At 67.3% G+C, this 22,532-nt stretch overlaps 2 protein-coding genes across 3 annotated transcripts; one reads left to right on the top strand and one right to left on the bottom strand.

The window, feature by feature from the left end:
- Window positions 1–579: 579 nt before the first annotated feature.
- GRIN3B (glutamate ionotropic receptor NMDA type subunit 3B) lies at window positions 580–8,605 on the top strand. Its single transcript, XM_080828374.1, has 9 exons — window positions 580–1,038; window positions 2,506–3,101; window positions 3,674–4,706; window positions 6,578–6,723; window positions 6,939–7,054; window positions 7,144–7,295; window positions 7,571–7,735; window positions 7,832–7,887; window positions 8,018–8,605. Exons 1-9 carry the CDS (start codon window positions 613–615, stop codon window positions 8,382–8,384), a joined length of 3,057 nt encoding a protein of 1,018 aa, XP_080684500.1. The 5' UTR covers window positions 580–612; the 3' UTR covers window positions 8,385–8,605.
- Window positions 8,533–17,180, bottom strand: TMEM259 (transmembrane protein 259). Of its 2 annotated transcripts, XM_080828385.1 has the most exons (11): window positions 16,817–17,180; window positions 12,729–13,007; window positions 11,984–12,083; window positions 11,110–11,220; window positions 10,808–10,930; window positions 10,616–10,716; window positions 10,481–10,538; window positions 10,268–10,351; window positions 10,057–10,189; window positions 9,891–9,990; window positions 8,533–9,778 (listed from the first exon to the last, which is right to left on the bottom strand). In XM_080828385.1, exons 1-11 carry the CDS (start codon window positions 17,039–17,041, stop codon window positions 9,221–9,223), a joined length of 1,872 nt encoding a protein of 623 aa, XP_080684511.1. In that variant the 5' UTR covers window positions 17,042–17,180; the 3' UTR covers window positions 8,533–9,220. The 2 variants fall into 2 exon arrangements, with proteins under 2 accessions (XP_080684511.1, XP_080684510.1); XM_080828384.1 differs by having other exon boundaries at window positions 10,268–10,538.
- Window positions 17,181–22,532: the final 5,352 nt, after the last annotated feature.

Genomic DNA, 22,532 nt, shown 5'->3' with positions numbered 1-22,532 from the left:
TCCCATCAGACATGATCTACCTCGGTTTCCCCAGGGCGCACACGATGTCAGAGCACACTCGAGTGGGCTGGTCCAGGCAGCCGCGGAGATGGGCGGCGCTGCCGTGTGACCATGGAGGCGAGCTTACCCCTCCTGGGCCGCAGTTTCCCTGACAGCCATGGGTCATGTTCTCAGGCTGGAGGGGGCATGGGGGTGGGGGTGGGGGTCCTGGGACGGAACAGGGACGAGCGTGAGGACTGAATTTGACACAAAATCTCTTCCTGGTGCTCAGCATCGGTTTTCTCGTCTGTGGGATGGGGAGCTAACTCACCGGCAGGGAGCCGGGAAGAGCCGAGGCCGGTGCCACACCCCGCCCCCCGCCCCCGCGCGGCGTGGCCCCGTGAGCCTCAGTTTCCTGCCCTGGGCAGTGGGTCCCGCTCCTGCCTCGTGGGTGGCTGACCTCGGGAGCGGCCGGGAGGGGCGAGGGCGCAGGTCGCCGGGGCGTCCCGGGAGGGAGGCGCCAGCCCCGCGGGGCGGGCCGGCGAGCTGCGGGGCCGGGCGGAGATCCCGCCTCCCGCCTCCCGCGCGCCCGCACCCGCGGCTCCGCCCCGCCGCGGCGCCGGCAACTTCGGGATGGAGTTTGTGCGGACGCTGTGGCTCTGCCTGGCGCTGGCGCTGGGGCCCGGGCCCGCCGGGGGCCACCCGCAGCCGTGCGGCGTCCTGGCGCGCCTGGGGGGCTCGGTGCGCCTGGGCGCCCTCCTGCCCCGCGCGCCCGCCGCCCGCGCCCGCGTCCTCGCCGCCCTGGCCCGGGCCGCCCTGGCGTCGCGGCTGCCGCACAACCTGAGCCTGGAGCTGGCGGCCGCCGCGCCCCCTGCCCGCGACCCCGCCTCGCTCGCCCGCGGCCTGTGCCAGGCGCTGGCGGCCCCGGGCGTGGCGGCCGTGCTGGCCTTCCCGGAGGCGCGGCCCGAGCTGCTGCAGCTGCACTTCCTGGCGGCGGCCACCGAGACCCCCGTGCTCAGCGTGCTGCGGCGGGAGGCGCGCGCGCCCCTCGGGGTCCCGGTACGCGGGGACGCAGGGATCCGGAGGAGGGGAGCGCCGGGACGCTCCTGGGGCGTGGGGACCGGGGCTCCGACGCCAGCGTCGCGGGGGCGCACGGGACCGGATTCCGGACCGCGGAGACAGGAGGCCCCCATCCCCCGCCCCCGGGATGCCCAGGAGCCCAGAGGGAGTCCCCGGGGCGGCTCGCGGGACCTACTTGGACCCCTGGGCCCCGGATGCCCCCAGAGCGAGGGAACCCGAGCCAGCGACCGGACCGTGAGATGCTTCTGGACCCGGGATGGCGAAACCCACACGAGGGTCCCTCCGGGGCACGCGACTCCCGTGCAGACCCCTTTCCTGGGCCTCGGTGTCGGGTCTGGCTGGCCGCCGTCTGTTTACGGTCAGCGGAGCCCTCGCCATGCGGAGCAAGGAGCCTTCCCGGCCGGAGGGCTTCTCCCAGTCCCCACCCCCCCGGCCAAGGGCTGGACGGGAAGCAGGTCTCCGGGCTCCGTCCCTGGGGGGTGCAGTTCGGGTCGCCTGCTGGAGGGTCTTCGCAGCCGCCTCCGGGTGGGCTGTCGCTCAACCCTCTCCGTCCCCCGCACTCCGCGTCTCTGGAGTTTACTCTCCTTGGTTCCAGCCCTGGGTCTGGACTGGGGCCTGAATGAGGAGAAGGAATAAGGAGAAAAGGGCCACCGGCGGGGCTCTGGGGTCCCCGGGAAAGACCCCCTTCCCTGGACAGCAAGGAGGGGCCCAGGGTAGAGATATGCGGAAGAGTGGGGGCCTCCCTTCAAACCCACCTTGAAGGCCTCTCCAGGGCTTCCCTCGCCTCAGGGAGGAGGCCTGGGGTCCCACAAACCCAGCTGTCCCAGTGTCAAGGCCAGCCCCCCCGCCCTTGTGGGGAAGATGCAGAACCCAAACCCAGGCCTGTGGCGCCCTCTCCTGCCGCCTCCAGGAACTGAGCCTCTGCCGTGGTAACTCCATCTTTTGGGAGGGATTGAACAGCCGCCCCAGCCTCCACATCCTGTCCCCACCTGTGCAACACCTTAGAGGTCTGGCAAGCTATCTCGTCCTTCACAGGCTAGAAGCAAATCCGCTGGGCACAGAGGGGCCCTCAAATCCCCGGCTTGCCAGGGAAGTCTGAATAGAGGAGGCGATGGAGCTGGGTTTTGAAGGATGTATAGGAGTTGGCTGGCGTAGAGGGAGAAAGGGATTCTAGCTGTGAAATGCAAAAAGCCTCAAAGTGGGGCATTACCAGGGTGGCCAGAGTGAGAGGGCAGGCCCTGAATGTCAGGCCAAGGCGGCTGGGCTTTGTGTGGATGGCGGTGGAGAGATAAAGAAGGTTTAGAGCAGGGGTGGGCTGGAGGAGGCAGGCATGCTGTCCAGCTTTGAAGGTGACGTCTCTTTATTGAACACCTACTGATGGGTGTGGGAAGGGTATGGTGGGTCCCAGGTCGCCAGCCCTAACTGTGACACACACCCCCTTGCCAGAACCCCTTCCACCTACTGCTGGACTGGGCCAGCCCCCTGGAGACGCTGCTTGACGTGCTGGTGGCTCTGCTGCGGGCGCACGCCTGGGAGGAGGCCAGCCTGGTGCTCTGCCGTGTGCGGGACCCTGCTGGCCTGGTGGCCCTCTGGACAGCCCGGGCCGGCAGGGCCCCGAAGCTGGTGCTGGACCTGAGTCGGCCAGACACAGGCGCCGAGGGGCTGCACGCACGCTTGGCCCCCCTGGGGGCTCCAGCAGGGGGCTCGGCCCCCGCCCCCGCAGCCGTGCTCCTGGGTTGCAGCCCGGCTCGCGCGTGGCAGGTGCTGCAGGCCGTACCCCCCGGCCCTCCCCACTGGCTGCTGGGCACGCCGCTGTCCGCCGAGGTCCTGCCCTCCGAGGGCCTGCCCGTGGGGCTGCTGGCCCTGGGGGAGGTGGCCCGGCCGCCGCTGGAGGCCGCCATTCACGACGCTGTGGAGCTGGTGGTGCGAGCCCTGGGTCACGCCGCGCGGGCGGAGCCGGAGCTCGCCCTGCTGCCCACCGCGTTCAACTGCAACGACCGGCAGCCGGCCGGGCCTGCGTCCTCCGGCCGCCTCTTGGCGCGGTGAGTGAGGAGCCCCCCCATCGTGTATGTGCGGTGGGGGGGGGTGTCCGGGCCCCACATCCACTCGCCTCCGTCTGGGCACCGTGGGAGCATCCGCATGGGATACTTGCTGTATGCGGCGGCTGGCCCCTCCCCAGGAGGCAGTTTACGGCGCGGACAGACGCAGAGCCGGAGGAGGGGGTCGGGCGAGGGGCTCAGGGTACCGGGAGAGAAACATGAAGGGCGGGGGCAGGGGACGGGTGAGGCTGGCAGGGGTGCGTTCCTGCCTGATCCCACGGGAGCCCTGCAGGGTGGACAGCGTCCCAGCACCAGGCGGCTTCACCCAGGCGTCTCAAGTGAGCAGTCGTTGGCTTTGGGCCAGAGACATTGTCACTGGTTCACGACATGGGTGCCCGGCTGGTCAGGGGGCCTGGTGGGGGGGACAGAGCAGCATCCTCCATGGTCCCCGCCGTGTGCTCAGAGAGGTGAGCCCCGCGGGGGTTGAGCTCGGCCGGAGGGCTCCTGACCACCACCCCACCCCTCACCAGCCCAGGCTGCCTGACCCTGGCCCCCTGCTGCCCCCCGCCCCCCAGGTTCCTGGCCAACACGTCCTTCCGGGGCCGCACGGGACCCGTGTGGGTGAGCCGCTCCTCCCAGGTACACATCTCCCGGTACTTCCGAGTGTGGAGCCTGCGCCAGGACCCGCGGGGTGCCCCGGCCTGGGCTACCGTGGGCAGCTGGCGGGCCGGGCGGCTGGAGTCCAGGCCCGGCGGCGCTGCGGCACAGCCCCCGCCCTCGCCGGGAGCCCGAGCCCGGCCCAAGCTGCGCGTGGTGACGCTGGTGGAGCATCCCTTCGTGTTTGCGCGGGAGCCGGACGAAGACGGGCAGTGCCCCGCGGGGCAGCTGTGCCTGGCCCCCGGCACCAACGACTCGGCCACCCTAGACGCGCTGTTCGCCGCGCTGGCCAACGGCTCGGTGCCCCGCGCCCTCCGCAGGTGCTGCTTCGGCTACTGCATCGACCTGCTGGAGCGCCTGGCGGACGACACGCCCTTTGACTTCGAGCTGTACATCGTGGGCGACGGCAAGTACGGCGCCCTGCGGGACGGCCGCTGGACCGGGCTGGTGGGGGACCTGCTGGCCGGCAGGGCCCACATGGCCGTCACCAGCTTCAGCATCAACTCGGCCCGCTCCCAGGTGCTGGACTTCAGCAGCCCTTTCTTCTCCACCAGCCTGGGCATCATGGTGCGGGCCCGCGACACGGCCGCGCCCATCGGCGCCTTCATGTGGCCGCTGCACTGGTCCATGTGGCTGGGCGTCTTCACCGCCCTGCACGTCACCGCGCTCTTCCTCACGCTGTACGAGTGGCGCAGCCCCTACGGCCTCACGCCCCGCGGCCGGAACCGGGCCACCGTTTTCTCCTACTCCTCGGCCCTCAACCTCTGCTATGCCATCCTCTTCGGACGCACTGTGTCCAGCAAGACACCCAAGTGCCCCACAGGGCGCCTGCTCATGAACCTGTGGGCCATCTTCTGCCTGCTTGTGCTGTCCAGCTACACGGCCAACCTGGCCGCCGTCATGGTTGGGGACAAAACCTTCCTGGAGCTGTCGGGGATCCATGACCCCAAGGTGGGCGGTTATGGGGCCTGGAGGTCAGAGCTGGGAGGTCGCCCGCTCCCCCAGCTCCCATCCCAAGACGCAGACACGTGCAGCTGCCTGCTCCGGAGAACGTTCATGGAGCGTTTGCTGTGTGCCGGCATTGGGGGCCCAGCTGGGACAAGACAGGCAAAGGCTGCACACTGCAGGGGGAGGTGTCCAGAAGCGAGACAAGCCAGCTGGGTGGTGTGTGAGGTGGCTATCAAATGTCAGGGAGAAAATACGGCAGAGTGGGGACAGAGGAAGTACGGGAGGCACGTCTTCTCGAACGGGATGAGGGAATCCTCTGGGAGGGGGTGACATTGACGGGACTTTTCTGTAGATATCAGGGAGGAATGTTGGGAGAGAAAGCACAGCAGGTGCAAAGGCCCTGGGGCAGGAGCAGAGTGGGAGGAGGCACAGGGCACACCCTGCAGGGTGTCCAAAGCAGTTCCTTCTGGGACAGAACCTCCCCCACTCCCCCCTTCAGGACCCTGGAGGGCTGTGAGCTGAGCCCAGGTGGGCCCAGTCTAGGTATTTCTTTTGATGAAACATTTGAAGCATTTTTTTTTTTTTTAAGATTTTACTTATTTGACAGAAATCACAAGTAGGCAGAGAGGCAGGCAGAGAGAGGGGGAGGCAGGCTCCCCGCCGAGCAGAGAGCCCGATGTGGAGCTTGATCCCAGGACCCTGGGATCATGACCCGAGCCGAAGGCGGAGGCTTAACCCACTGAGCCACCCAGGCGCCCCCATTTGAAACATGGTTGAGTAGGGAGCAATGAGCACCATGAATGAACCCATCCTCCAGCTCCAACATCAACTCCCAGCCAGGTTTCCCCCCAGGACAGCCCCAGCCTCTGGATTCTTTGTCGTTTCACCATAATTATTCTGGAAGGTCTCACACACATCAGGGTCCCCTCTTCCCAGTGCTCTCCCACCTGCCGCCCACGATTTGTTTGAATCTGGGTCCTAAACACGCACCACTGCCGGTCGATTTCCTCCCCAGTTACTGTGCCCTAAAAATTCGGTGGCTGGAGAAATTTTTTGTCCAGTAGTATCCCCCACAGTTGGGATCAGGCTGTGTCTTGGGGTGCTTAGCCTGTTCTGCGGCACCCCAGGCCCCACATTCTTTGTAAACGGGTAACAAAACCTAGACCCAGTGCCGTCTGGTGGGCTGGCCACTCACCACCTTCACCAACTAACCGGCTGCAAGTGCTCGGCAGCCACTTGAGAACAGCGCCAAGTCCAGAACGTTCCAGACGGCATTGATCCACAGGTTCCTATTCAGGTCTGGCTTTTTGGGGTGCTGTAGCCACATCCGGAGGCCTGGGTCAGTGTACCCGCTCAGTCACCCGTTAGGAGTTTGCAGGACTGCGCGGGGAGGCCAGGGCGGAGGGGACTGTCCCCGGAGGGCTGGGGGGCTGAGCGGTGGGCGGGTTCCGGGAGAGAAGAGGGAGTACGGGGTCAACTTGATTGGGCAGGAAAACCCAGGAGGCCAGGTGTAGGGGTCCGCTGGGGACAGACTCCCGTGAGAGCCCAGGGGAGCCGTGGAGGACGTGGTGGGGAGAGGAGGAGGTCTGGGGTTCAGGGCCAGGTCTCCGTGGAGATGAACAGGTGGGCGTTTAGAACAGCGGCCCTGCCCCGGGGAACAGTGGGCCCTGTCGGGTGACCCCACGACTGGGGAGCTCCCGGCGTCGAGTGGGTGGGGCAGGGCTGCTGCCGGACCCCCGCGGCGCCCAGAGGAGCCCCCAGGTGATCGGGCCCCAGTCGGGCGGCTGCGGGAGAAGCCGGGTGAGAGCGGGGGAGGGGGTGCACGGAGCGGCAGGCGGGCGGGCGCCGGGCCGACGCGCTGCCCAACCCCGCAGCTGCACCACCCGTCCCAGGGCTTCCGCGTGGGCACCGTGTGGGAGAGCAGCGCCGAGGCCTACATCAAGAAGAGCTTCCCCGACCTGCACGCGCACATGCGGCGCCACAGCGCGCCCACCACGCCGCTCGGCGTCGCCATGCTCACGTGAGGCCCCGCGGCGGGCCGGATGCGGGGGGGGGGGCGGGGGGGGGCGCCTGGGTGGGCGGGGCCGCCGGGCCGGATGCGGGGGCGGGGCGGGCGCCTGGGTGGGCGGGGCGGTGCCGACGGCAGGGCGCGGGGGGCGGAGCCGCCGGGCAGGTAGCGGGGCGGGGCACCTGAGGCGGGGCGCGGCCTCTCCCCCCACTGCCCGACCCCCGCAGGAGCGACCCCCCCAAGCTCAACGCCTTCATCATGGACAAGTCGCTCCTGGACTACGAGGTCTCCATCGACGCCGACTGTAAACTGCTGACCGTGGGCAAGCCTTTCGCCATGGAGGGTGAGGGGCCTCCGGGACCAGTGGCCCTGGGGCGGCTCCTCTGGGGCTGTGTCCAGCTTGGCCCCAACCCAGCGCCTGGCCTCCCCCAGGCTACGGCATCGGACTCCCTCAGAACTCGCCCCTCACCTCCACCCTGTCCGAGTTCATCAGCCGCTACAAGTCCTCGGGTTTCATCGACTTGCTGCACGACAAGTGGTACAGGATGGTTCCTTGTGGGAAGCGCGTCCTCGCCGTTACAGAGGTGGGGAGGGCCGGGGACCCGGGGTGGGGGCTGGGCACGGGGCGGGGGGCCCTGGGCCTGCATGGGCCTCAAGTGAGGTGCTCAAGCCCCCGCTCGCTGCCCAGAGTCGTGCACTCCGGCTTCTCCTACGAAAGCCCAGCTCAAGGCCAGCCTCCCAATCCGGCTCCGCAGCCCCGGGCTCCTCTTCGGGCCGGCCTGGGTCCCGCCCCCAGCCAGGGCTCCGCCACGGGTCCGGGCCTGCCCGTGAAGGGCTTGGGCCCACGTGTCACCCCCAGACACTGCAGGTGGGCATCTACCACTTCTCGGGACTCTTCGTGCTGCTCTGCCTGGGGCTGGGCAGCGCTCTGCTCAGCTGCCTGGGCGAGCACGTCTTCTACCACCTGGTGCTCCCGCGCATCCGCAGGGGCAAGAAGCTGCAGTACTGGCTGCACACGAGCCAGGTGAGCGGCCGGAGGCGCGAGCCGGGGGTGGAGAGTGGAGGGTGGGGGTGGGGCGGGCAGCATCCCCTGACCCCGACCGAGCCTCTGGGCTTGCAGAGAATCCACCGCGCCCTCAACACAGAGCAGCCGGGAGCCGAGGAGCCAGGCCCCAGGTAAAGGGCCCCACCCCACCCACCCGCTGCGACCCCAGCCCTCCGCCCCGGGACCCTGACCCCAGGAGCAGAGTGGGTGTGCGCCCCGGGGGAGGGTACGGACCCAGCCCCTAGCATCGCACGTCCCCAGGGCTCTGGAGGACCAGCAGCAGGACGCACCGGCAGTGTCTGCAGGCGCGGCGAGCTGGACCCGGGTGCGCCGGGCCGTGGCGAGGGAGCGTCGCGTGCGCTTCCGGCTGGAGCCCGCAGAAGCCGCGGCGGCGCCCGACTCGGAGGAGGCGGGGCGGCCAGGGGGCCCGGTCTGGCTGTGTTCCAACGGCCGCCTGCCGGCTGTGCTGCCCTCGGGCCATCCTCCGGGTCCCGGCGAGCTGGAGGAGCTGGAGCAGCGCATCGAGAGTGCGCGGGAGCGGCTCCGCCAGGCCCTGGCGCGGCGAGGCGAGCTGCTGGCCCAGCTGGGGGACGGGGACCGGCCTCTGCGCCTGCTCCGAAGCACCTGAAGGCGCCCGACGACGCGGGGAACGCACGCCTGCCCGGCGCAGGCGCCCCCTCCCCCGGCCCAGCCCAGAGCGGCCCCCACCGCCGAGCCTGCGCGAAGCCCCGCCCCAGCCCCGCGGCCCCTCCCCGCCTAGGCACAAAAGCTCCGGCCGCTGTCAACAGTTTATTCTATATACAAACACAATTTTGTACACTGCATTAAATAGAATGGAATGAGCGCTCTCTGCATTCCTCACCGAGTGATTTCGTCTGGCCACCAGCCCTGTCCCACTCCCACCCCAGCAGGGCTGGAGCCCCGCGCCCGGCCACCGCCCTCCATGTTGGTGCCTGCGCGTGGCATCCCCGAGCCGTAGGCGCGAGCTCTGCCCTCCCGGGACCCCAGCCCTGGTACACACACCTGGGGTCAGGGGCCGTGGAAAAGGCACTGAGCATGATGAGCACCAGCGGAGCGGGCCGGGACCGCGAGGGTGGACCCCGCCGGCGTTCACCTTGTTGGAGACCTGCCCCGCTCTGCTACTGAGGGACAGCTCATTCACACGGTTCACCAGCCCTTTCAGGAACCTTCCATGGAGCCCCCACCCCCCCGCTTTGGCCTGCCACGATTCACAGCCTGAGGGGCCCACCACTAACAGCAGGGACAGGCCTCCGGGAGGCCCCACACTGGGGAAGAGGAGCCCCCCTCTGGGCAAACCCGATGACCCTGACACCACCCAAGGCAGGCTGGGCCATCCCAAGAAACCCCCCGGGGCAGCCTCCCCAGGGTATACCCGAGGGCTCCAGCCAGGTCGTACCCAGTGGGCCTGCATGGCCAGGGAGGGGGCAGTCAGTTGCCCAAGGCTCAGGAACCGACCTCCGGGGATGGATCCACCGGGGCGGTGGGGGTAGGGGTAGGGGTGGGGGTGGGCCCACTCACCCCGGCAGCTGGGGGCGCTGTGTCATGTGCCAGGGAGTTGCTGGAGGGGGCACTGTCCTGGGGGACTCGGGGGAGCCCCCCACCAGGGCTCAGCGGACCAGCGGGCCGCCGCTCCAGGAGGGAGGCACTGAGGCCAGACAGGAAGGAGGCATCTGTGATCATGGCGGCCGTCTCTGCCATCCAGCCCAGGTCCCCGCTGGCTGCCGCTGCCACCGAAGCTGCTGCGGCCACCAGAGAGCTGGGTGCCTCAGCCACGGGACCAGGGCCCCCACTACTGCCCGGCACGCTAGGGCCCAGGGCGGGCGGCTGGCCAGCAGGGTCGGGGGTGGCGGCTGGGGAGCCCCCGTTGTTGTTCAGGTCATCGGGAAGCGCCGTGGGGGCTCCGGCGCCCAGCGGTGGGGTCTGTAGCAGCATCTCTTGGATTCGGATCTGCTGCAGGATGGCGGGCAGCTCGTAGTGGTGGAAGAAGTAGATCATGGAATGCTGGGGGTGTGGGGGGCTCTGGGTCAGGCCAGCAGCCGGAGCCAGAACCCCGGCCCCCGCGGAACCCGGCATAGGCCAGACGCCCCCGTGGGGAGCGAGGCGGGCCCCTCACCTGGATGAAGAGCCAGGAAGTGACCAGGGCCAGGCTACTGTACTGGCCGTTGAAGCGGTAGTGGTAGGCGTAGAAGGCGAAATGGTACAGGTAGAAGAACCTGCGGGGGGCACAGTGAGCCGCCGCCCGCCGCCCCGCCCCCGCCCCCCAGGACCAGGGTGCTCACCGCAGCCAATGCCTCTTGCTGGTGTTGGTGTGGCAGCAGATGGCGTCGTACTGGTCAGCCAGCCAGACGATGAGGATGATGTAGAAGGCCGTGGTGGTGTCGTTAAAAAACTCAGACATGATGGCCTCCATCCCTGTGGGGAGGCTGGCGGTTGGGCAGGTGGGGGCATGGGGGACCTAGGCCAGGAGGGGCAGGAGGAAGGGATCCTCACCTACGAGGGCCAGGATGACCGTGAGCAGGGGCGCGGCGGGGAAGGCAATGGCCATGTTCATCTCCAGCATCTGCAGCAGGTCCACTGCGGGCAGAAAGCGGAGGGCGGGCAGACCAGGTGAGGTGCCCGGCGGCTGGGCGAGGTGGGCAGGGGGCCTCGGGGGCTGGGGGTGGAGCCCAGCCCTCCCACCGGCTGGCGGGCAGGGAGACTCACCAATGAAGACAAAAATCTGGTGGTGGGAGTATCTGAGCAGCATGGACACGCTGAGGGTCTGCAAGCAAGGGCGGCGGGATGTCTCAGGGAGCACCACCCCCGCACACCCACCCTGTCCCAGCCCCCGGAACTCACAAAGATGACCATGATGACGAAGGCGGCCAGGTAGGACGTGCGGGCCATCCACATGCTCACAAACCGGTAGTGCTCCCCGGACACCACGTTGCGCAGGAAGCCTGCCCGGAGACAGCGCGGCGGCCGTGAGCGCCTGCCCAGCCCGCGCCCCGCCCCGCCCCGCCCCGCCCCGCCGGGCCCGGCCCATCGAACCCTTGTTCTCCTCGTTCTCGGCCAGGCCCTTGACGCTGGACATAAGGATGTCGTCGTAGCCCAGGAACTCGGCCAGCAGCAGGCGGCTGAAGCGGTCCCCGAAGCACTGGTCTCGCGAGGGGTCTGCGGGCAGGCACACGACAGCACGTGCAGCAGGACCCCCAGCCGAGCGACGCCGTGACCCTGACACCCGCGATGCCGCAGAGGAAGCTTCTTGCGGCCAGAAAGTGGACCTGGGGCCCGGACCCAAGTGCTTCTGGGAGCCCCCGAGACCTCCCTGCCTCACCCCAGGGGACACTCACCCAGAGTGACCACCATGACGGGGATGCTGAGCCGCTGCCGCGTGGCCTGGGACAACCGCAGGAAGCCGTACTCCAGCGAGTACTCCACAACATACTCGTCCTGCGGCCACACTGTGGGGACAAGGCCCATGAGCCGCGGTCCAGCCGTCTTCCCTGAGGGGCTGGGCAACCACTCCCGGCGTGCTCCGGGGAGCGAGGGCGTGGGTCAGGGTCCCATGACCCCCACCCAGAGACTCCCTAAGAAGGGAACCAGGGCGGCCGCTCAGGCCCGTGGGCCCTCCGCACGGGGGAATGGCCCCAGGGCACGACCCCTTGAAGCGATATGCTGAGCACACCTGATCAGCCCAAGATGCAGGTGCTTCTTTCTTTCCTTTTTTTTAAAGACTTTAATTATTCAACAGAAAGAAACACAGTGAACAAGGGAACCCGAGCAGGGAGTCCGATGTGGGGCTCAGTCCCAGGACCCCGGGATCACGACCTGAGCAAAAGGCAGAAGCTTAATAACTGAGCCACCCAGGCACCTACTTTTTATTTTTTTTAAGATTTTATTTTTCAAGAAATCTCTCTGCCCAGGGCACCTAGGTGGCTTAATCGGTTAAGTGTCTGCCTTTGACTCAGGTCATGATCTTGGTGTCCTGGTATCAAGCCCCGCGCTTGGCGGGGGGGTCTGCTTGTCCCGCTCCCTCTGCCCCTCCTCCTACTCGTGTGTGTGCTTGTTCTCACTCGCTCCCTCAGATTAATAAATAAAAATCTCGAAAAAAAGAAAGAGAAAAAAGGAAAGAAATCTCAACACTCAGCACGGGGCTCGAACTCACAACCCCAAGATCTAGAGTCGCCCGCTCCCCACTGGGCCAGCCAGGGGCCTGCGGTGTACCTTTTGTGGGTGTCTCTGGGAAGGGGAGCTCCTGGCTGTCATTCGGGGCCTCGGCACTGCCCGGCGGCTTCAATACCTTGGGCTCAATGTCCAGCTCGAACTGTGGGTGGCCGAGAGGAAGGGCTTCAGCAGCGGCCTGGCCCACAGTCCCAGCTCATCTGCTGACCAAGGACACACACTCCGCCCCTGGCTGCTGTGACCTCTAGCCTCCGCTGGGACACCCCCCACCTCCAGGGCTGGAAGGTCTCTGACCTGTAAGCTCCTACAGGCCCCCAGCCCAACACCATGCTCCCCTGGGGGCCACCTGGAGGGAAGGGTCAGCATCCCGAAGCGGGGAATGCCCGGCCAGGTCCTCACCAACCACGGGACCCTAGTCTCTAATTGCTTCAGCGGGTCCTCCTCTCTGGGCCGTGGCCCCGCCCACATCCCCCGGAACCCCGCCTGCTCCAGCAACAGGGCATTCCCCAGTCCCCCCCATCCAGGACAGCTCGGACCAGCTTCCAGCTCTCGGCCCAGTGCCTCCAGGGGCCTCCTTCTCCGCGCTTTCTGCCCTTGGTGCCCCTGAAAATGGGCCGATCCCTCTCCAGTAAGGGCTGGGAAATGGCCCAAGGCCTCGAGTCTGCCCAGCACCATCCCCGCCCCCAGGGCCACAGCGGCAGGAGCAGGCCGGAGCAGCAAGGGGCCCCCACCAGGTGAGTCGCAGCTCGCCAGGCGCCCCCAGGCACAGCACGCCCGGCCAGCCCACCTTGATGGACGTGTTCCCGAACATGTCTACGTCCAGCTCCTCCTCCTCGTCCTCCTCAGGCTCCGGGCTGCCCGGCTCTACGGCCAGGCCGGGAAAGCTGCCGCGGCGGCCACCGTCACAGAACTGCAGGAAGACGGGCGCGCGGCTGGAGTTGTGCTGCACCTCGACACGCAGGATGCCCTCCCGCGGCCACTTGTCCCGCACGTGCTCCAGGCAGTTGATGGGCGAGCGAGAGAAGACGATGTGGATGTAGGCCAGGACGAAGAGGACGAACAGCGCCTGGGGGCGGGAGACGTAGGAGACAGTCAGTGCAGAGGCCCGGGCGCTGGGACGGCCCTACTCTGCAGGGGCCCCAAGGGAGCCGGGATGCCACCTGGCCCTGGGGTTGGGGGCAGGGGCGGATCAGACTCAGCTCGCCCAGCAGCCTCCAGCTCTGCCTTGTCCTCAGAGTGCCCCTGACCTCACCAGCCCAGTCCAGCACCCTTGTACCCCTCCCAGGATGGCAGGTCCCCATCTGTAAAACAGGATCCTGGCCCCAGGGGACACTGGGTGTGCTCCTGGCATGGCTGGGTGGGCTGGGGCTGCTGCCCAGCCCCCAGTGACCTGCCCCTTGTCAGTACTGACTCTGCCCCATGAAGTCACCACCTCGGGCTGCCCTGAAGCAGGAGCGTCAAAGGGGCCACCAGTCCCCCGGAGCCCACACCTCATAAAGGTCTGATGGCTGCACTTCTAATGGGGCCTTTGGATCCTGCGTCTTGGGCGACACGCCCACGTACTACCCACGACCCCAGCCCCTGGGAAAAGGGCCCAGCTAGCCTGATGTGATGCCCATCACTGTTCTGGGAAAAGTGGGTGTCCAGGGACCGCATTCCTCAGATGGGCCAGTATAGCCTTCGACACGCCTGAGACCCTGGACCATGTGGCCAGCGGCAGGGACACCACGAGCCCTGCACATGCTGCCAGTGCTACAGGGGACTGCCTGCCTCACAGACTGGGCAGCAGAGCGCAGACTCCCGCCCCACCCGGGCCAGGGGCTGCGAGCTGAGGGGACACAGAGCCCAGCGCCTACAGAGGCTGCTGTAATCCTGGGCCCGGCTCGGCCTGAAGCCAGGCGCCCACCCCGACCCCGGAGATGCGCCAGCTCCAAAGGCCCATCTCTGGGGCGAGAGGAACTACACCTCCTTGGCCTGCAGCCGGAAGTGGCCCCGCAGGACAGCGACGAGGCCCCAGAGCCCCAGGTGCTCAGGTCACAGCGGACGGACGCTGAGGCTTCAAGCCGGGCCGGAGCCTCTGGCTGCGGCGGCAGCGTGGAAGGCCCGCCCCTCCTCAGGAAGCCTGCAGAGCCGCCCTCGGACCAGCCCACCCAGTGCCCCTCAGGACCCCAGCCCCTCTCCCTGAGACCACGAGCCAGAGCAGCCGCAGGGGGAGACCCGACATCAAGCACGACGCCCGCTCTGGGCCAAAGACAGCGCTGCCCGTGAGCCAAGATCTCAAAAAGGGGCTGACATGCAGGGTGGCCCGGTGCCGGGGGCCGGCCAGGCTCTTCTGGGGACATGCGTGTCTGCCACCACCCTAGCTTCCCAGTCTGAAGATGAGGAAACTGAGGCAGAAGCCGTATGGCCTGGAGAGGTGGAGCCGGACAGGAAAGTTGGGTCCCAAGGAGCGAGAACAGGGCAAGACACAGTGTGAGCGACGTGTCCTGCTGCGAACGGTCCACGAACTGAGGGGAGCTGGTTGAACTGACGCGTGTGATTCCAGAGTGGACCCCAGGTCCCCAGTGTCACCCTGGTGCCCGCTCCAGCACTTGCGGGGGGGGTCTCCCCACCAGCATCTTTTCCCAGGCCCCAGATCTACTGCCCTTGACTAAGTGGAGAGATCCCCAGAGACAAGGCCAGAAGTTCCCTACTCTACCTGACAAGGCCTGCCTGAATCTGGGCCTCAGTTCCCCCATTAAGAACAAGGGGGCAGACGCAGCTTTGGCGCCTCTAAAGACCTGTCACAGCCATATGTGCCCAGGCAAGGTGGCAGCCAGCCCTGCATGGGCACCCACAGCCCCCCAGTCTCTGCCATCCCATGTGACCCCACTGTTCCTGCTCACCTGCCAGCCCCAGTGCCTTTGCACATGCACTTCTGGTTGCCTCCACTGACGGCTGAGCCTGCTTGATCTCACAGACCCTGCCTGTTTCACCCCAGAGCCTGCTCTCTCCCTCCCTCCTGCTCTGGCCTCTCAATGCCGTGTCAGAGAAGCAGGCGGGACGTGGCACAGAGGATGTGTTCAGGGACTCCCATTTCATCGCAAGGACCCTGGGGCACTCCGCACATTTATCACACGTCATAGTGACCCCAAGGATCGCCTCCACACTTCAGAGGGGGGAGGGAGTGGCAAAGGCACGGACATCAGAGCCCCCGTCACCCAGCAGGCATCGCTCAGTGGCTGCAGGGTCAGGCTGCCCAAGGTTCAGAGTCCAATCAGACAGGCTGCGGCACCGAGTGCCCGCTGCTCCAGGACTTGGGAGGTCCTGGTCTGGCCTTGATGCCAGGAAAACCAGCAGAGGTGGAAGCCAAGGCTGCCGGAACGTGGGCCCCAGCCACTGCCTCCTGCTCCCCCCCAGTCTGGCCCAGTGGAGGAATCGGGGGGTCCGGGCTGTCTCACGGCTGTGCGCGTAGCTCGACAGGGACCACAGGAAGAGACAGCTGTGAGGAAGTCCACGAAGGGACCTCCATCTCTGCGGCGAGGGCACCGGAAGCTGGGCAGGCAGGAAGCAGAGACCGGGAGCTTTCTGGACCTTGCAGCAACCTCACACGTCAGCCGGCCCAGCCCTCACTGTGCAGACGAGCAAAGCAAAGGATACCAGGGGTCGGACAGGTTCACGGGGTTCACGAGGCCTCAGGCTTTAGCCCACAGACCCCTGGGCCACAGAGGGGAGCTCGGGAGTCTGAGAGCCTCCCAGGACACTTGCTGACCTACGCCGCGGACATCCGTGTGCCAGGCTGGTCCAGACACAGGGCCTGCTCTGCAGTCAGAGAGCCGCGGGCAGAACGGACACGCCCAGCCTGCGCTCCTTCTCGTGGTCGGGGGAAGGCAGCGCTTCCTCCACCCAGGAAGTCCACACACTCAGGAGCCCCAGGAAGGGACCCCGTGCTGGGAACCCTCCGCAGGGGCCCGTGATGCTCTGGGGGGCTGTGGGGAGGAGGCAGCATCCGGCTGTCTCCAGACCAGGGACCAGCGGACTTGCCCGTGGGCTGTGGCAGGCCACGTCTGGGCTCCTTCCACCGGACCCCAACGTGCCTCCGGCTCCTGACCGACCCGCCTGGCCGGCACCCCAGGGGCCTCGAAGGCCAGCACCAGCGCCCCCCCCCGCCCCCCCGCCCAGACGAGTGGCGAGCTCAGCATCTCCAGCCCCAGCGTGGGAGCACTCTGCTGCGAAACCGAATGGCCAGCGCCCAGCCCGCACGCCACTCTGCGCGGGGACCCAAGCGCTCTCTGAAGAGCGGCAGCGGTCATCGCGGCGAGACCCCTTCTCAGAAGGACCCGGGCGGTCCTGGTGTCCGGGCTGACACTCCCCTGCCCCCCAGGGAAGATGGGAAGTGGCTTCGCGCAAGGCCCCTGGCCGGGGCGGCAGAGCCGCGGGGACGCTGACCGAACGCGGGGAGCTGTCCTCAGCTCGGTCACGACCCCGAGACTCCGTGCAGGCGGCGCGTGGAAGGCCCCAAGGAAGGGGCGCGCCCCGAGGCAGGAGCAGGTGAAGACGGAAACGGGGAGCGGCTTCCAGCGCAGGAAGGCGGCAGGGGTGTGTCCCGCGCAGGGGCGAGCGCAGAGCGCAGAGCGCAGCCGGCCCGGGGCCAGGGCAGGGCTGAGGACCGCGGGCAGCGCGGTCAGGGGCGCGGCGCTGCGGGGAGACCCCCGGCAGGTCGCAGCCGCGCCCGCGGGCCCCCGCCTCCGGAGGGGAGGGTCCGGCAGGGGGGCAGGCCGCGGGCGCGGGCGGGAGCGCGCGGCGCGGGAGCGCCCGCTCGGGGTCAGAGGTCGCAGACCTGGGAGGAGGGTCCGGCCGCTGGGGTCAAGGGTCAGGGGTCGGGCCCTCGGTCACCTTGAGCAGCACGAAGAACTCGAAGAGCCGGCGGAAGGCGGGCGGGAAGAGCCGCGAATAGGTGACAGCCATCTTGAAGAAGAGCGCGTGGAAGAGCCGGTCGCGCACGTTGATGAGCGGGTTGGGGTTGAGGTTGGGGGTGCGAGGCCCGCGCGCGGGGACCGGGCCGCCGCCGCCGCCGTTGGGCCCAGGCCCCGGAGCCCCGGGCGCCGCGTGCTCCGACATGCCGCCCACCGTCGCGCCCTAGCGGCCCGCGGGTCCCCGAGGGCACCTCCCGGCCGCCATCGGCCGTCCTCGCCGCGGCCGCGCTGCTCACCGACGCCCGGCTGCCGCCGCCGCCGCCGCCATCTTCCGCCTCCGCGGCCTGCTGACGCCAGCGAGTCGCCGCGGCGGCCAGAGCGGCTTCCCTACCCTCGCAGGGAACGCTGGGATGGCGGCGGCCGGCCCTGGGCGGCCAGGGGCGGGGCTGCGTCGGCTCCGGATCTTTTGCATATCATCCCCCACAAGCCTTCGCGGCGCTAAGGTGCGCGTGGGAGATTTAGTTAACATCTGAGGGTTTTAGTGATCGGAGACATCCAAAGCAAGCGTGATAGTAGGAGAGAGTCGTTTACACGGAATCCTAGGGGGGAAAAAAACCCACGGTGCATGTGTTTCTAACAGTGCGGCGTAACTGTAAAGTAGCTTTATTATGGAACTTTAAATAGCTCTGTGCAGGCGGCTTAGACCGTGCTCGCTTCGGCAGCACATATACTAAAATTGAGAACGATACAGAGAAGATTAGCATGGCCCCTGCGCAAGGATGACACGCAAATTCGTGAAGCGTTCCATATTTTTGCGTCGGAGCTCGGCTCTCTCCTCTCGCGCCTGCAGCAGGCGGCCCGCGGGGCTCGTGGTCGTCCGCCTTCGCGGGGAGCGGCGCTCCGACGCCTCCTCGCGTCCGCCGCCGGGCTGAGCCCGCCCCCCCCCCCCACGCCCTCCCGCCCCTACGGCGCCCAGGCCTCCCGAGCGCCGCGGAGACACGGGGGTGAGCCTTCCTGGGCGCCTGCGGTGCGCCGGGGGCCCCGCGCCGCGGCAGGAGAGAGAAAGGACGGGCGGAGGGCCCCGGGGAGCCCGGGGTGAGGACGCCCGAGCGGCTGCCCTGGCAAAGCACAGTGGACACCAGGCCTGCTGCCAACGGGGAAGGCGGCGCCCGGGGGCCCGGGGGCCCGGGGGCCCGGGGGCCCGGGGGCGCGGGGCCCGAGCCCGGTCTGGGAGACGGCAGTGGGGCCGCGACGCCGGGAGCCTCCACCCGCGGACTGGCGTGCGCGCTGGTCCCCGACGGGAGCCTCCGCCCGCGGACTGGCGTGCGCGCTGGTCCCCGACGGGAGCCTCCGCCCGCGGACTGGCGTGCGCGCTGGTCCCCGACGGGAGCCTCCGCCCGCGGACTGGCGTGCGCGCTGGTCCCCGACGGGAGCCTCCGCCCGCGGACTGGCGTGCGCGCTGGTCCCCGACGGGAGCCTCCGACTGGCGTGCGCGCTGGTCCCCGACGGGAGCCTCCGCCCGCGGACTGGCGTGCGCGCTGGTCCCCGACGGGAGCCTCCACCCGCGCGCGGGGCAGGCGCGGTCTCTGCGACAGTCCGGGTAGGGGGGGCCGTCCAGGGATGCAGGGAGCTCCCGCTGCCCCCAGGAAGCGGAGAGAACCTTCCAGAGCGGCCGTCCGGGTCTGCGATCCTGGGAGCCGCATGCCCGGAGCCGGCCGCGCGGACGGGGTCCTCCTCTTCCACCCCCGGAAGGAGGCTGAGCTCCTTCTCCTCTGCTCCCCGGAGGGCCCTGCACCGGGCCTGGCACACGGCTCCGTGAGTGCTCGCTGCCAGAATTACTGCCTCACGCCCGAACGTCCCGCGCAGAGGGAGGAAAACCGTCCCAACAAGAGGCTGGCAGGTGTCGTCGGAGCCGGAGAGCACACCCAGCCTCAGCCCGGGTTCCCGGGCGGGACACAGGCCGCAGTTCGGGTGTACTCCTGTGCCTTACGCGGAAGCGAGCACCTGCGGCTGAGGCGCGCCTAGAGCTCACTGCCACGTCGCAGGAACTCGGGGCCACCAAAGCAAGGGACACGTCCCCACGCATCCGCACTGCAAGGCCAGCCGACTGCAGTCGTCCAGCGGCTGGCCTCCTCGGAAAACCGCTGTCACAAAGAAAGAAAAGTGGCCAGGAAGAGCTCCAAGTGTCAACCCAAAGTGCTAGAGAAGGACACTTCTGGGGACAATCGGGGAAGTGAGAAGGTGGGCGGGTGTCCCAGGGTGCTGTGGACACCGCCACTGGGGCGTCTGGGCCATGCTGGTGGCCGGCGGGGGGCCGGGGGCAGGAAGCCGGCCTGGGGCGGATTGAGAGTTCATTGGGGGTTCGGGGAGACTCACGAGAAGCTGACCCTGGAACAGGAGGGAGGGCGGAGAAGGAGCCAGGAGGACGGGGCATCTGCAGAGGTCACGGCCAGGGCAAAGGACCTGAGACAGGCCTGGGGCACAGTGCGAGGGTAGGCACGGTGCAGAGTTCACCCGGCACTGGGCACATCTCCGTTGAGGGGGACGCTGGGAGCGTGGCCCGTTTTAAGCAGGGGGGCTCCTGACCTGGGCTCACAGGTACCCCCTCTCCCTCCTCCCAGATGCTATTGTTACTATTACTGTTTTGCTGTTGTCTGCCCTAGGCTTATGTCCTGAGAGGACTGTTTGTAGAGAGCAAGGGGAGCCCCCCCAGGAGGCACCCAAAGGGGGCCCCACCTGGGGTCCTGCCCTGACCCCTCAGGGTCCCACTCAGCTCAGACACTGAGGGGATGGGGTTGCCCGGGGGGGGGGCTGCGGGGAAGGGCCCTTGACACACCTGTGGTCTCCGTGCCCAGCCGCTGAGACCCCGGGCCCAGCCCCCCAACCTAGTAAGGCTGAGGCTCTGGGGGGTCCTGTCACCCCAGGTCCTCCAGCTGTGGCCTCCTGACCCACAGGCATCACCAGGGTCCCAGCCCAGAGTAGCTGGACAACCAACACCCCCTTCCCCATGAGCCCCACAGTGTCCCCAGGGCTCAGTCCTGGGGGGATGAGTGAGTCCCGGGGGGACACGGGCAGAGGGCAGCTGCAGAGACCCAGATCTCCTTGCCAGGTTCTCAACGGAGGCCAAAGTTCCTAAGAAATCCGCGTGTGTTGACTGGACGACCCTCATCTCAGATCGCCCTGCGCTGCTGGGACTGCGACAGATTAACCCACTTTACGCTGACAGCAAACCCAGGGGCTGTGAGGAGCTTTCCAGACGGGGCGAGGGGCTCAGAGAGGCCAAGTGTCGTTGCTGCATAAAATCCCACAGCCCGGGGGAGGCCGGGATTTGAAGTGGGGCTCCAAGTGGGGGCGCTGAGGGTGAGGGTTGTACAGAATTATGTCATCCCGTAAATCGCAGGTCCTCAGGCCGAGTTTAGAAAATGGTAAGACCCTAAGCTTCCAGGCCCCAGGAGTTTGAGTCTGGATTTCTTGGGTTCTGGGTGGTTGAGCGTCTAGAGCCCAGGTGGGTTTTCTGTCAAAGGCCTAAAAGCCCTCCTGGTCAGCCCGGCAGCTGGGCTCGGGACGGGGCAGCAGCGCTTTGTCTCCGCGCTCACTGCGGTGGTCAAGGGTTTCCACCCGCCGCAGAGCGGGGTTCTTTTCAACCACCTAAAAACGAACAAAAAAACATTGTTAACTCCAGGGCCATCCCCCCAAAACAAGACGAAACCCCACCTGGGATCTGGGTGTGGCCGCGTGTCCAGAACAGCGCTGGCCGGTGCAAACGTGACCCTGCCCGCGCGTGATGGCGGGCTCTGAGCCAAGCCGAGAGAACGGAGGGGGACCCACTGCCGCCCGCCGCCGGCCGCAGTCCGCGGGAGACGTTCACGAGGCGCCGATTTCTACCTTGTTCTGCACGGGCTCTTGCAAACCCCGCGGCCCCGCACGCCGCGGTCCCCGCGCTCCTGCCTGTGCAAATGCCCCTCCACGGCTCGACTGTGCAGAACGTCCGCTGAACAGACACACACACCCATCCCCAAGTTGTTCCAAATGTGCGCAGAGGTTTTGCAAAATCTGAATTTGACTTTAAGCCAGGATTAATTAAAATCTAATGGAGGGAAGCCTGGGCCCCCTCCGGCGAACCGACGTTCTTGGAGGGCTCGCTGGGGGGTGGCGAGGCCGCAGAGCTGCCGGCTGCCCCCCCATCCTGACGGACAGAGCACGCGGGGAGCTCTGCCTACCCCCGCCCCCGCCTCAGAACACAGGCAGCCACTGCCCTGCGAACATGCTTGCCTGAGTGGGCACAGGCAAGTGTCACAACCAGCCTCTCTGAGCCAGAGCCTCCCAGTGCAGGTGGTGTCCCTAGAGCCGCGGAGGCTCCCTGGACAAGCATCAGAGGCTGGGCGTGGCAAGGAGATCTGCGGGTGCGCTGCTGGCAGCCACTGACCGCCACAGGCTGGGGCAGGAGCCCGGGGCCACGCTTGACCGCTGACCGCCACAGGCTGCCATTCTCCACCGCGCCCCGGGTCCCGCTGACTCCCAGGCCCCAGCAGACCCCGCCAGGAGTCCAGCCGGGCCCCCCACCTCCTCCCGCCCGCTCCAGGATCCTATCACTCTCACAGCTCCCCACCTAGATCCCAACAAACCACACTATCCCCACACTCAGAGCCAGACCGGCTCATTGTCGGCTCCCCGCTGTGCGCTGGTTCCTCGTTTTTCGGACAAGGAAACTGAGACCCAAGGGACTCATCCAAGACCAGCGGCTAGGACTTGAACCCTGAAGAAAAGATCTTCAGATGGATGGAACGGCGAATGAGCGGCAGAGAGGTAGCAGATATCCAGGGAGTGGGGAACTGGGGAGGTGTGCTTCCCAGGGAAGGGGCAGGGGAGGGGTGAGTCGTTGCTGAGCCCTCACAGAGCCCAATGAGCTGCTTGTCAAATGCGTCAACTCCTACTCATGCTTTAAAACCCCACTTCCCACGCCCCTCTTATATGCAGCTTTCCTTGGCGCCTCTGGTGGAGCCACCACGTCCCCTCCAGTGTCCTCCATCCCTCCTTCAGAGTCTTCTTTCTGTCCTGTACTTGCTCCTGTGGGACGGGGGTGGGAGTCTGTGCCGGGCTCTGTCTTTCCAGGAACAGGAAGGGCTGGCGCTAAGGTCTGCCACCAGCATCTCCTAGCAAGGGACTGACCCGGAAGCGATGTCAGAGAGCAGTGAGTGGTTGTGTCCGTGGATGAATGAATGAATTACTGAACCAGTAAATTCATTTATTCTGTCATTTATTTATTAACTTGTTGATTTATCTGTACACACACACACACCACCTGTTGAGCAGCAAGCGTGTGCCTGGCTTGGAAGACTCGACAGCCTCCGCTCTAGCCCCAGGACGCCTGGACCTCGAGTCCCTGTTCTACCGCCTCCTCCTTCCCTGTCCTTCCAGGGTGGGAAATTCAAAGCCCCTTCTCCTCCCAACGCCCCTTCCCTGATCCGTCTGATTGAGCTCTACGTGCTTTCGGCGCTGACAGTCTCTCCAGGGCTTCGCACCCTTTGTTCTGCCAGGAACACCGTCCCTTTCCGACCGGCAAACTCCTACTCCTCCGTCAAAGCCCCAGCTTCCGCGACCCCTGCTTTGAAGCCTGCCCCAGGTCCCCTGTCCACCACCCGGCTACGGGCGCTCCCAGGAAGGGGGTAGAGCGGGAGGCGTCTCCGTGCGGCAGA

Source organism: Martes martes (assembly GCF_963455335.1).
Source record: "Martes martes genome assembly, chromosome: 1".
NCBI classification, from domain to species: Eukaryota; Metazoa; Chordata; class Mammalia; order Carnivora; family Mustelidae; genus Martes; species Martes martes.
This window is presented reverse-complemented; position numbering and strand designations above follow the sequence as displayed.